Source organism: Lithobates pipiens, unplaced genomic scaffold (genome assembly GCF_037356315.1).
Source record: "Lithobates pipiens isolate NorthernLeopardFrog02 unplaced genomic scaffold, aLitPip1_a1.2 Scaffold_8, whole genome shotgun sequence".
In the NCBI taxonomy this organism is placed as follows: domain Eukaryota; kingdom Metazoa; phylum Chordata; class Amphibia; order Anura; family Ranidae; genus Lithobates; species Lithobates pipiens.
Window position 1 is genome coordinate 668,617,011 of NW_027507903.1, and position 13,787 is coordinate 668,630,797.

Genomic DNA, 13,787 nt, shown 5'->3' on the forward strand with positions numbered 1-13,787 from the left:
TCACATCACAGCTAGTCCCTGCTAAGCTTGGCTACCCCTCATCCTAACAATGGTGTGTAAAGTGAGTGTAGAGTTGCCACCTCATGCCTTTAACCACTTCAACCCCGGAAGAATTTACCCCCCTTCCTGACCAGAGGACTTTTTGCGATTCGGCACTGCGTCGCTTTAACTGACAATTGCGCGGTCGTGTGACGTGGCTCCCACACAAAATTGATGTCCTTTTTTTCCCCACAAATAGAGATTTCTTTTGGTGGTATTTGACAGGTAAGTGATTCTGCCGCAGTATATTTGCGTGAGGCGGTCGGGAAGCGATTAAAGGAATGATAAATGTGAATCTCAATGAGAGCGACTTTTAGTTGCTGCACTTGGAATGTTCTAATGAGGAAAATGGGAGGATCTGCATCCCTTTAATAGTAATTAATTTTTGGGGAATATCCAGGGCCGGCCCAAGACATTGTGCTGCCTGGGACCAAGAATGACATGCTACCCCCCCAAAAAAAGAAAATTACACCCACCAAAAGCCCCCCCACATTCATTATTTTATATCATGATAACTAAAGAGGACCTGTCATGTCTCTATACATGTATATAGGAGTATAAAGAGGACCTGTCATGGTTCTATACGTGTATATAGGAGCATAAAAGGACCTGTCAGGGCTCTATACATGTATAAAAGGACCTGTCAGGGCTCTATGCATGTATATAGAAGTATAAAAGGACCTGCCATGGCTCTATACATGTATATAGGAGTATAAAGAGGACCTGTCATGGTTCTATACGTGTATATAGGAGCATAAAAGGACCTGTCAGGGCTCTATACATGTATAAAAGGACCTGTCAGGGCTCTATACATGTATATAGAAGTATAAAAGGACCTGTCAGGGCTCTATACATGTATATAGGAGTATTAAAGGACCTGTGCATGGCCGGCTGCCTGTCAGGGCACTATACATGTGTATAGGTGTATAAAGAGGACCTGTCAGGGCTCTATACATGTATATAGGAGTATAAAGAGGACCTGTCAGGGCTCTATACATGTATATAGGTGTATAAAGAGGACCCGTCATGGCTCTATAAATATATGTAGGAGTATAAAAGGACCTGTCAGGGCTCTATACATGTATAAAGGTGTATATATATATATATATATATATATACATATAGCACTGACCCCCGAAGGAGCTGCTAGTTTTATTGGACTTACCTTCTTGACCTCGGGTGCGTCTAGGGCAGTGATGGTGAACCTTGGCACCCCAGATGTTTTGGAACTACATTTCCCATGATGCTCTGGCACTATGCAGTGTAGTGGAGCATCATGGGAAATGTAGTTCCAAAACATCTGGGGTGCCAAGGTTCGCCATCACTGGTCTAGGGCTTTCCCCAGGTAGATGGAAAAGATGGTAAAAGGACCTGTCAGGGCTATATATATATATATATATATATATATATATATATATAGCACAGGCTTTGTATTGCCTCTGTAATATATGCAGAATATTGCTCTCTGAAACATTGCATTGCATTTTCTGACTAAACTGATAGCAGGAGGGGAGACTCTATTGGGTACAGCTGCAGGATTGAAGGCAGATTGGGTCCTGCTGTAGCTAAGAAAGAAGCCCACCCCTAACAACAAAAACAATGAAAGACAGGATTGGATAGCTGCCCAGGAGAGCTGTGATTGGGGGAGAGAGAGGAGGACACAGGAGGAGAGACAGACTGCCATTGTATCCCATGTGTTTATCTCTTGAGCACTTCCAGAGCCTCCGACTCTCCTAAAGGAAGGTGCACACTTGAGAGGGGAGTTTGCAGTGTTATTCTGCCTGATTACTGAAGATGTGCTAACAGTGCAGAGAAATCTAGAGACCAATTTCAGTGCTGCAGCAATCATCATCATTATCCTGTTTGGAGGTTTCTGTGGCCTGTGTTGCTCCCATCACCATCCAGTCAACTGAGACAGCGATCAATCTACCAATTGCTGGAAGGAAGATATATCAAGTGCATCTAATGGTGAGAGATCTTCTGCCATCCTTGTGTATGTGGATCTAGCTGCTAGGTCCTATTTACTGTTAATGCAGCTTTATCTTTAATGCACATCTGTTAATCTTTGTGACACTTTGTGAAGATCCCCCTTTCCATTCTGTGGATTACAAATATTACCTCACAAAAGTCTGAGTACTCAAACACAGGATTTAAAGGGCCCCAATGTTGGCAGACTCTGTGTGTGTGTGTGTGTATATATAGAATTCCCACTGGCCAGTGGTTAGCTAGAACCTACAAGACCTAGGTAGGATCTTATAGTCAGTAATATCACTTTTGGGAAATTGTTGAACATTATTCTTTGTATTGTACAGTTTGTTCACCACTTGTTCAGTGCATTTCAGGCAAGGCCTCCCACTGGCGGTTAAAGTGAATGAACACAAATCCTGTTTTCCTTTCCTGAGAAGTTGTAGTATATTATTGCACTTAATATTTGTATTCTGTTAATCAATTTATCTCTTTTCAGGGCTTTTTGCTAGTTCTAATAAAGCCCAGCTAAAAGTTGAAACTGTGTTTTGGTGTTACTGAGATCCTAGGGAGGGTGAGCCATCACTGGTGTGGGACAGAAGACCCGTATATTACAGTGGCCCTTGCGGGTGTGGCGCTATATATATATATATATATATATATATATATATATATATTTATAATTTATTTATATATATATAATTTAGCACTGACACCCGAAGGAGCTGCTGATTTTATTGGGCTTACCGTTGCCTTCTTGACCTCGGGTGCGTCTAGGGCTTTCCTGAGGTAGATGGCCCAAAGAATTGTAGAAAATGACACTGGATCCTCTTTTTGCGATATTTATTTGATAGGTAAAACAGCTTCTCAATGAAGGGTAGAGGGTTAGGAAGGAATTTCAGGTACTTTTGCAACTGCAAAAGATAAGAAGTCTCTCACTATAGAAATCCAGAGAATTACCGCTCAGAACTGGATTCTCAGCTACCGGATAGACCTCCTCTCACTAGGCCTAGCAGCCATTAGAGTGTTTAAGTAAAGCAAAAGTCTCTGCCACAGACTTGAATGTAGAACACTTGAACAAAGGCTCTGCCACAAACTTGAATTTAACTGAAAGACGTAAGTACATTTAGAGAACTATCATACGGTACCAGTATCTTGCAGCTGGTCCAGTGATACTGTATGGCCGCGTACACACGGGCGGACTGTTTGCCCAACTTTGTCCGCTGAACAGTGTTTCAGCGGACAGTCCGCTCGTGTGTGGGCTTCAGCGGACAGTTTCAGCGGACAGTCTGACGAACAAAGTTTTTCGGAATTTCCGTAAGACAGTCCGCTGAAACTTGGTTTGAGCGGACAGTCCGCTCGTGTGTAGGCTTGTTCGACAAACTAAGTGTCGCGCATGCTCAAAAAGGATTTACATGGCGAAGGTTGCATTGCAGTGTATTGGACGTCGTATTTTTTGTCCCGTCGTACGTGCTGTTCACGTCATCGCGCACGGTTTCAGCGGACTGTTCGTTCATCGTGTGTGGTCAAGTCCGCTCATGCTAATTTTGAGCGGACTGTTTGTCGTACTGTTTGACGAACAAAGTTGGGCAAACAGTCCCCCCGTGTGTACGCAGCCTATAAGTGTAGATCCACTTAGTGTCCTTCAACTGAGCCTCCAGGCTCCTTCTGAGAAGCCAGCCTTCTGCGTAACCTTCTCCCGAAGAGTCCTCCCCTGGGTGCTTCACCAGTTGCTGAGCTTCTCCACAGATGAGACAGCACTGGACCACCTTTGAATCCTCCTCTCAGTTACTTTGCCTCGGGCTATCCAGCCCTGAGACTCGGAATTGGATGGATCCGCACCCCAGGCCATGAGGGCCATGGGGGCTGATCAGGAGGACCAGGACCAAACAGACAAAGATCTTCTGGACAGGAACCCAGAAGCACGTGATCTCAGTACCTTAAATACCCTTTCCCAGAATGCACAGCAGGATTAAACACCCACTGGGCTGGTTCAGAGAAAGAATGGCACTCAATACGCCTTGCTAAACTGCTTTCTCACACTTGCCAGTGATGACAGCGCCACCTGTGGCCAAAGAGAACCCAGTGCAATCCAGCTAGACTGGTACTGAAACCATAATTTGACATAATTAACCCTAAAAACCCAACTGTGGTTTTAGGAACATTAAATTGAAAAAACATAGTGCGTGCTCATCAGGAACCAGTGCTACATATAGGAGTATAAAAGGACCTGTCATGGCTCTATACTAAGGATGAGCCGAACACCCCCCTGTTCGGTTCGCACCAGAACCTGTGAACAGACCTAAACTTCGTGTGAACTTTAGAACCCTATTAAAGTCTATGGGACTCGAACATTCACAATCTAAAGTGCTCATTTTAAAGGCTAATATGCAAGTTACTGTCCTAAAAAGTGTTTGGGGACCCGGGTCCTGCCCCAGGGGAAGTTTTAAAAACTGCAGTTTTTTCAGGAGCAGTGATTTTAATAATGATTAAAGTGAAACAATAAAAGTGTAATATTCCTTTAAATTTTGTACCTGGGGGGTGTCTATAGTATGCCTGTGAACGGGCGCATGTTTCCCGTGCTTAGAACTGTCCCTGCACAAAGTGTCATTTCGCAAGGGAAAAGAGTCTTTTAAAATCACTTTCAATTGTCGGCTCCCGTAATACAGAGAACACTCAATGAGTGTTCTCTGTATTATGGAGCGGGCAATTCATTCATTGATAAAAAAAAAAGCGTGGAGTTCCCCTAAATTCAATTACCAGGCCCTTCAGGTCTGGTATGGATATTAGAGGGAACCCCGCGTCTAATGTAAAAAAAATAAATTGATGTGGGGGTCCCCCTAAATATCCATATCAGATTCTTCATCCGAGCACGCAACCTGGCAGGCCGCAGGAAAAGAGGGGGGGACGAGAGAGTGGCCCCCCTCCTGAACTGTACCAGGCTACATGCCCTCAACATTGGGAGGATGCTTTGGGGGTCTGTGACCCCTCAAAGCACCATGTCCCCATGTTGATTTGGAGAAGGGCCCCATCCCCACAACCCTGGCCGGTGCTTGTGGGGGTCTGCGGGCGGGGGGCTTATCAGAATCTGGAAGCCCCCTTTAACAAGGGGACCCCCAGATCCCGCCCCCCTCTGTTTGTGAAATGGTAGGGGTACTTTTGTACCCCCTTACCATTTGAAACAAAGTGTAAAAAATGGTTAAATAAGACACACACTTTTGAAAAATTTCTTTACTAAAAAAAAAAAAAAAAAAAGATTACAGCGGTGGTAATCCACTCTTGCTATCCAGCGACGGATGATCATCTCTCCGAGGTCCAGCGATGGCTGATCTGATCCAGCGATGGGTGATTTTCAGTCCGGCAGACTGACGGCCGGGAGGGGCTTTACCATTCTGACTGGATGTCATATGACGTCCTTCAGAGCGTGCCGCTTGTGCGTCCCCCAGAGACACTTACCGGTGGATCATGGTAAAGAGCCGATGTTGTAGGCCTTGTACCATGTGATCAGCCACGTCCAATCACAGCTGATGAAATGTAAAGTAATGCCGGTGATTTGTCAATTCCTTTCCTCAGCGCTGTCAGTGTCTGAGGAAAGGAAAGACAATGATTGGCTGTCCAGTTACAGGGGACATTTACACTGATAATCAGGGCACTGATCATCATTGCATTCTATCAGTGCAGAATCCTCAGTGCACATCAGTGATGAGGAAAAATTACTCTTATGCAAAACTCTATCAAACAAAAAAATGAAGAAAACTTTTTCTTTCAAAAGTGCCCCTGTTGAAGACCCTTAGCGTCAAGGCGCGTCGGGCTAACATTACTTGTACCCCACATTGCTTTTATTTGTTTTATTTTATTTTGTGATCACTAGTCATTCATTTTTATGTCATTTTTACCATATGACTTTCTCAATAAACCTACTGGTTTGTTTTTTGGCCTGCGCCATCCGGAGCCCCTCTTTCTTTTTGTTTTTTTTTATGATCAGTTTTGTGTAAACCGCATCCTGGATACTATCAAATCTTGAGTGTTTGATCCTCTGGAGTCCGGAGACGGATAAGTGAGCATTCCATACGGGGAGTACCTGCCTTTACAGAGCCCAGAGACGAGAAAGCGAGGACCCTCCATCAGGATTCATCCAACGCACAGTACCTGATTGGGACCAGTCGGGATTCTAAGCGTGTTTGACTCCCTGTCATACGACACGTGTGTCCAACCTTTTTGGTAGGAGTATCCATCTTCTTTCCACTATTGATACGACTTCAGACAAGTATCTGTTCCTGTTGGTCCATGCGGTCTTTTACCTCGCTTGTAGGAAGACCCCCACCGATACATTTCTACAGGGCCGTCTTGAATAATGATTGGACCTGGGGCAAAAATTTTCTTGGGGCTCCCCACCCCCCATGCAATTTCGCTCTCCCCCTTCTCTGAGACATACAATAAATAGCAGCTAGACTTAAAATCAGTTTACTGTATCAGATCAGGCAGCGATTGCGTTTGGTTGCCAGAGGTTACAGCATATTACTGCTTACTGACTGGTTGCTAGAGGCTACAGTACATGTTAAGGCTCACTGATTAGTTGCTAGAGGTTTACAGCACATGATTTCTGCTTGTTGATTGGTTGCTAGAGATTACTGTACAGTAATACTGCTCACTGGTTGCTAGAGGTTACAGCATATCTTCTCCTCACTGCAGGGGGGAATGATATATATGAATGCCACCTTTATTTACAAATCAATGCCACTGGCCTCAGCTATTTACATATGAATGACCATTATTTACATGTAAACAAAGGGTCTGCAGGTGAGTCATCCGTACACAATAGGGCAGAGCTGAGCAGCATTAGTAGCAGCATTTCACACTGAGATATTGGGACACAGCACAGGACTAAAACTTCAAGGGACAAGGGAATTTAAACTGGAATGGTTGGCAATTATGAGACAGCTGCTTTGGGCCCCACAACAATGACAGGGCCCAGGGCAGCTGCCCCTTTTGCCCTGCCTTAAAGACGGCACTGCATTTCTATTGCATATTATATGCAGAATGGTAACTGGGATAAAGGTTCTGTTCCCTTTAGTACGGAATTTACATACCTAGTGAATTGTGGACTTTTTGATTATTTATACATTTTTTCACTGACCCGTGTTTTACCACTATGGATTTTTTATGTGATTAGCCATCATTGGTATCTTGTATACTTAGTCACATTTTCACATATAAATTTATATGTTTTCATATCAGCGCTACACTATTTTTCTTCTGTTTTGTGACAATTAACCGCTTGCTTACCGACACTTAAACCCCCCCTTCTGCACAGACCAATTTTCAGCTTTCAGCGCTGACGCACTTTGAATGATAATCGTACAACATTGTACCCAAATTACATTTTTATCATTTTTTTCACACAAATAATTTCTATTTGTGGTATTTAATCACAGTTGGGATTTTTATTTTTTGCTAAACAAATAAAAAAAAAGATGGGAAATTTTGAAAAAAAATAATCCTGTTTCATAGTTTGTTATAAAATTTTGCTCCTTCATTGATATGCGCTGATGAGGCAGCACTGGTGGGCACTGATAGGCTGCATTGATGGGCACTGATAGGCACAGATAAGGCGTCACTGATAAGATGGCACTGATGGGTGGCACGGATGGGTGGCCCTGATAGGTACCACTGATAAATAGCACTGATGGGCACTGATAGGTGGCACTTATAGGTGGCACTGTGGGCACTGATGGATGGCGCTGGTGGGAACTGGTAGGCGACACTGTTGTGTACTGTTGGTGGCACAGGTGGGCACTGAGGAGCAGCAGTTCTCCGTGATCGGGACTGATGTCCCTCTCACGGCCCCCCGGTGATCAGATTTTCTATTTCTCCTCACTCTGTCAGTGCGAGGAGAAAAAATTGCCGATTACCGGCTCTGTTTACATCACATGATCAGCTGTCGTTGGCTGACAGCTGATCATGTGGTAAGGGGTTCGGATCGACCCCTTACTCCGATCTGTGATCAGCCAAGTCTCATAGACTCACTGATCACAGAGCGCGGCACACACATCCTGCAGGGCATGCGCAGGCTGCTCAGGCATGGGAGGACGTCAATAGACGTAGTCCCGGCAAAGCAAGTCAGCGTTGTAGCCGTCATTCGGCTATAGCACGGATCTGAACAGGTTAAATACCACCAAAAGAAAGCTCTATCTGTCTCAAAAAAATTATAAAAATGTCATACGAGTACAGTGTTGTATGACCGTGTAATTGTCATTCAAAGTGTGACAGCGCTGAAAGCTGAAAATTGGCCTGGGCAGGAAGGGGGGGAAAAAAGGGCCGGTATTGGAGGGGTTAAGAACATTCAATTATAATTTTGATTGTGTATCAACTGTATATGTTATACTATTTTTGTTTTAACATGCTATTTTTTTTCCTGAAGAGGCTGAGTGGAATAAAACTTCAATGGGGCCACCAGACATCTACTGAGGACCACACCGACCTCATTCCATAGAATGAGAAGAAGACGTTGTCCCTCTAATCTCTGTCATCTCACCATCCATTCCAACAACAATATTCCCAGAAGATTAGATGTGCATTTCATGTGTTTTATTCATGTTATATGCTGTAAAATCCCCCCTTTTGTAGACCTCCCGAAGCCCCGAGACTGCTGCTGGGTGCCGCCATCTTGGATGTGATCTCAGCAGCCTCAAGTTCCCCTCTATAGTATTCCTCTTCCCTCCTCCCCCGACAGCGAAATGAAAAGGTTCCTGAAGTGTTCAGCTGTAATATGACATATGGAAGTGTAACTTTTATCACCCAGAGAGCAGCCGGGGCCCCGTTCATCTGAAATCTTTATAACACTGAGGGCCACAAAGGGGGAGCGAGAGGAAGGTATGTAGACCAAACTTAGACCATTGGTCCAGTCTGCAGACCCAACAACTTCTTCATGTTTTCACATAGAAAACTCTTGTATGGGGGGACAATTAGAGGAGTGGCAGTGCGTCCATTAGGGGCGGCCGGGCACTGCCCCCTCTGTCACCCCACCCCCTCTGTGTAGAATGGATATCCATGGCCACTGTAGCCGCCCCCTATTCAGGTGTCCGGCCCCTTTTCGGATGCCGGGTGCCTGAATTCCAGCGGCGGGGGTGTTTTATAGAAGCACCAGATTAGAGCCATAGGCTTCAATAAAGGTGGGCTGTGAGCGCAGAGCATTGCACCCGCAGTCCCCCCAGGTGTGTTAGAAAAGGGAATATATATTACCTATTCTAACACTGAACCGCCTCTCAGCCAATCAGGAGACGTGGGCCTAATACCCCTCACCTGATTGGCTGAAGGCACAGGCGCTCCGATTGGACACCTAATAGAATGGAACAGAAGAGAGTGAGAAAAATGGAGGACACCGGAGCCGCTGCCTGACCCGCTGCTCACCCACCATCCCGCAGCTCACCACCTGACCCGCTGCCTGATCCCCCACCAAGCTGGGGTAAGTGCCGGACAGTCAGCGAGCAGCAGGTGGGCGGGTGAGTGGGCAGGGGGGTGTTGGCTCAGTGGCTGCATTTTAGGGGAACAAGTGGCTGCATTTGATGTATTTTTCTGAAATTTTTTGTTTGCGCCCCCTCAAACTTGTGAGCACCACCCACCACTGAATTAGAGGGAGACAGTCCACAAGTGACCAGCTAGTGCCGGGCTGTCTTATTGGAAAGCCCAGAATTCTCTGTAACACGACGTCATGGAAGAGATCTGTATTAAATGTTTATTTCTAATATGAAAATTTCATACAAGTAATAAGAAAAGTGACATAAAAGATCAGATTATAAATCTGTAAATATTCCACAAAAATGAATAAAACAACCAAAAGTCATTATAGATTATCATTCAGCATTTTATATTCGGGTAAAATGAAAATAAACACAACAAGAAATTCCCCGGCTGTGACTTCCATTACACCTGTACTGAGGGGAATATGGAGGGGCCATTGCTGGACGTCTTCTGAAAATGCTATTCTCCTGGCTGTCTGAGGACTCGGTATTTGGGGACACTGACCTGGAACAATCATGCCGATCAGGAAATCAGAGTTAAGTCAGAACTCCGAGTCTGAATACTTGTTCCGGGTTACTGACATAGAAAGTACAGAAGCCATTGGATCAGAATGACAGCCAGGGAACTAGTATTCTTTAGAAGTAGTTATCAGTGGCGGCCACCATACTTCCTCCATACAGATTCCTAGAATACAATTGTGTAGGATGCAGACAGGTTAGTGTGTGATGATATATTAGCAGTATGTGTCTCCTTTTTCTCTCCTGTACATCCTGAGGAAGGTGAGAGCTCTATGCTGCTCTGTACACACACACCCCGGGTTATACCGCTCCTCTTCATCTGCCCCTCCCTCAACCATTCACCCCTCCCCCCTCCCCTGATCTCCATGAGTCCCCCCAGTACAGACAGAGCTCATCACCCCCCACCATCTACCAAACCTCACTTCTGTCCTTCCCAGTCCCCCCCCACATGGGGTCATGTGACCTCTCCTAGATATAGAGGTGACCACATCCTATCCCATCACAATGACCACACTGCATTCTCTGTACTAATGGATCATCTCCACCCTGTGTGCCTTATCATGGCTGGACATAGCGCCACCATGAGGAGGAGGGGCAGAACATCGGGGGAAGGGAAATTGCTGATAAAATATGGGAACTTCCTGTTTGGAAAAGTAGAACTAAAGACAAAAACTTTTTGTTCATTTTGGAGAGAGTAAGGGAGGGTTATAACCTCTGTTAGTAATTTATTACCATCTATTTTCCATTGGGGAGATTTCCCTTCACTTCCTCTCCAATAACCAAAACAGGAAGTGACAGGAAATGCCTCCAAAGTGAGGAAATCCCTGGTTGTCACCAGAACTAGTGTCCCCATTGGAGGATTTCCCCTCTATTCCAGTTCTGGTAGCAACTTAGAATTTGGGATTTTCTTTCACTTTGGGTGATAACATTCACCAGGACAAATGGAGAGGGGGGCTCTCTCTAAATGGGAGGGAGACAGCAATAAAAACCTGACAGGGGCTCTATTCCCTCTCCACGTTAGATAGGTAGATAGATCCCATCCCCCTCACTAGGGATGCACCAATGCCGGCGAGTACCAATACTTTCGGCCAAGTACTCGCTGATAACAAGAACCGATCATTTCTGATGAGTTTTGCATCTATGAAAAATGAATGGGCGCAAATCGCACTGCAAAGAATTTGAAGTGGAATGCGGTGCGATTTCTGTCCAAGTCTCATAATGTTCCCCCACCGCTCCTGTGTGAAGCCGAGCTTGTCATAGTGATTTCAGCCTGGGGTGACACAGGAGCAGTGCGGCAAACTCCATGCGATTCACACAGGAATCACACCACATTTTTGCAGTGCGATTTCCACCCATTTATTTTGTATGGACACAAATTGCAGCACAAAGTGTTGTTACTGGTGAATCCCCACCCCTCGCTATAATTAGAGATATTCCAGCCAATCACAGTGATCTGAGAGGGAGGGATGGAGAAGTCTCATAGAAATGTATTTATCATAGAAAACCCTGCGGGACTAATAACATGTAATAGGTGCTCTATCCCTCTAATACTATGAAACTAAGTAAGTATAAAAAATGACAATCATCATAGTAAGAATAAAAATGGAAAACAATCACATCAGATCTCAGAGCAAGAAATAAGTGCAAATCCCATTAAGTATGAAGTCATATGAATGGAAGTTCATTAGTGAAGACAAAACAATTGTTTATCCAAATAATGTGATGTGCCAAAATCCCTCCACTCCAGTGCCAACCTCATTGTATTACACCCACCGAGTGCCCAGGACTCCTTCCCCTCCCCCCACATATCTTTATACAACCTCCCCCTACCCACATCCCAGCATGGAGGGGCTCAGTGAAGGTGGTGGTGAAGGTGTGGAGGTGTCGGATCGGGTCACACAGATCATAAAAGGAGATCCGTCCGACCCCATAATCCAGATATATCCTGACTCTGTTACTGGAGATATTGGAGGGTAAGAGGATCCATTTACTGTCATGCATCACCAAATACTGATCACCATTCCTGTACAAACACCAGGACTTCTTATTATATCCAATCACTGACTGCCCCCCTCTCCTGTCTATACTGGGGTAACACATCCCGACTATCCATCCATCTGATCCCCCGACATCCACTTCCCAGTAATGTCTCCCTGAGGAGAAACTCCGACTGCTCAACACCTGATACCAACCCTGAAATCTCTCTGGTGTTTTGGGGCGATTCTGTTTTCTATCTGTCCTGGATACAGTTTTCCTGTCATCTGATATATGGAGATTATTATGAGCTGTATTTACATCCAGTAATATGTCTGGAGCTCCCTGTATATAGGAGGATACATTTATCTCTATTATTGTATCAGATAATGTGTGTAATGTGTGTGACATCCCAGCCACATCCAGACCCCCTCCATCATGGAGGAGCTCCTCATGTCTCTCTCTGTCCTCATTATCTCCATCCTCAGTATCACACAAGTCACCTGTGTCTGATTCCTGTAAGACAGTCAGTGGATCCGTCACGTTACACAGCTCCTCAATGTGACGCAACTTCCTGGACAGCTCCTCCTTCTTTATTTCCAGATCCCGGATGGAGATGGAGATCCGCTCTGCCCTCCCGGAGATGTCCCTCAGGACTCTCTTCTCCAGGTCTTCCAGACGTCTCCTGAGATCTCTAAACAGGGCAGTGACTCTCTCGGTGTCACCAGCTGCTTCTTCTTCTACTTTCCTCCGGTGTTCCTGCAGACTCTGGACTCTTTCCTCCGTCTCCTCTCTCTTTGTCAGAAGTTTCTGCAGAACATTCCTCAGTGTCTCCTTCTTCTTCTCAGAAGCCTCATCCAGTGACTCCATCTCATGTCCTTTATGTCCTCCAATCACACACAACATACAGGCACAGGAATTATCCTCAGTGCAGTAATACTCCAGGATCTTCTTATGGATGGAGCATTTCCTGCTCTCCATGGACAAGGTGGGGTCACATAAGACGTGTTCTGGGGACTTTTTGTGGACTCTCAGGTGTTTATCACACAGAGAAACCTCACAGTGCAGACAGGATCTAACAGCAGGTACAGGAGAGTCCACACAGTGAGTACAGAAGACCCCGGACTCCTCCTGATGTGGCTGAGCAGACAGGAAATTCCCCACTATGTTGCGTAGTGTTATATTCCTCTGCAGTGCAGGCCGATCCGGAAACTTCTCTCTGCATTCAGGACAGGAATATCCTCCAGACCCCCCCTGTGTATCAATCACACGACCAATACAGACCCGGCAGAAGTTGTGTCCACATCTCAGGTTTACAGGATCTGTATAAATGTTCAGACAGACGGAACATTCCAACTCAGCTCTTAGATCAGAAGACGCCATCGCTGACAGCAGACGAGGAAATGAAATGAAGTTCTCTGACACCGGAGAAGAATGCAGTTGGGAGGGTCACTTCCTCCTACACAGGGCGAGGCTGGGCTGTGACTTGTACTTTATTCATAGGATTCGTTATATGGAGGGACACCAATATTGGAAGAATCTCCTCCATAATGTGCCGGTCTCGGGAAAATATAGGTCACTCTGGTGATAATTAGGACCTCTGTCAACAAACATTTGTTCAGAACTGATTTTCTCTCCTAGGGATGAGCCGAACACCCCCCCCCCCCCCCCCCCCCCGTTCGGTTCGCACCAGAACCTGCGAACAGACCAAAAGTTTGCACGAACGTTAGAACCCTATTAATTACAATGTATGCGAACGTTCAAAATCTA

General features: G+C 45.4%; 1 protein-coding gene across 1 annotated transcript; it reads right to left on the reverse strand.

Moving 5' to 3' along the window:
• Positions 1-10,423: 10,423 nt before the first annotated feature.
• LOC143961923 (E3 ubiquitin/ISG15 ligase TRIM25-like) lies at positions 10,424-13,539 on the reverse strand. The gene has a single exon (XM_077471258.1). It carries the CDS (start codon positions 13,398-13,400, stop codon positions 11,799-11,801), a length of 1,602 nt encoding a protein of 533 aa, XP_077327384.1. The 5' UTR covers positions 13,401-13,539; the 3' UTR covers positions 10,424-11,798.
• Between the last annotated feature and the right edge of the window lie 248 nt (positions 13,540-13,787).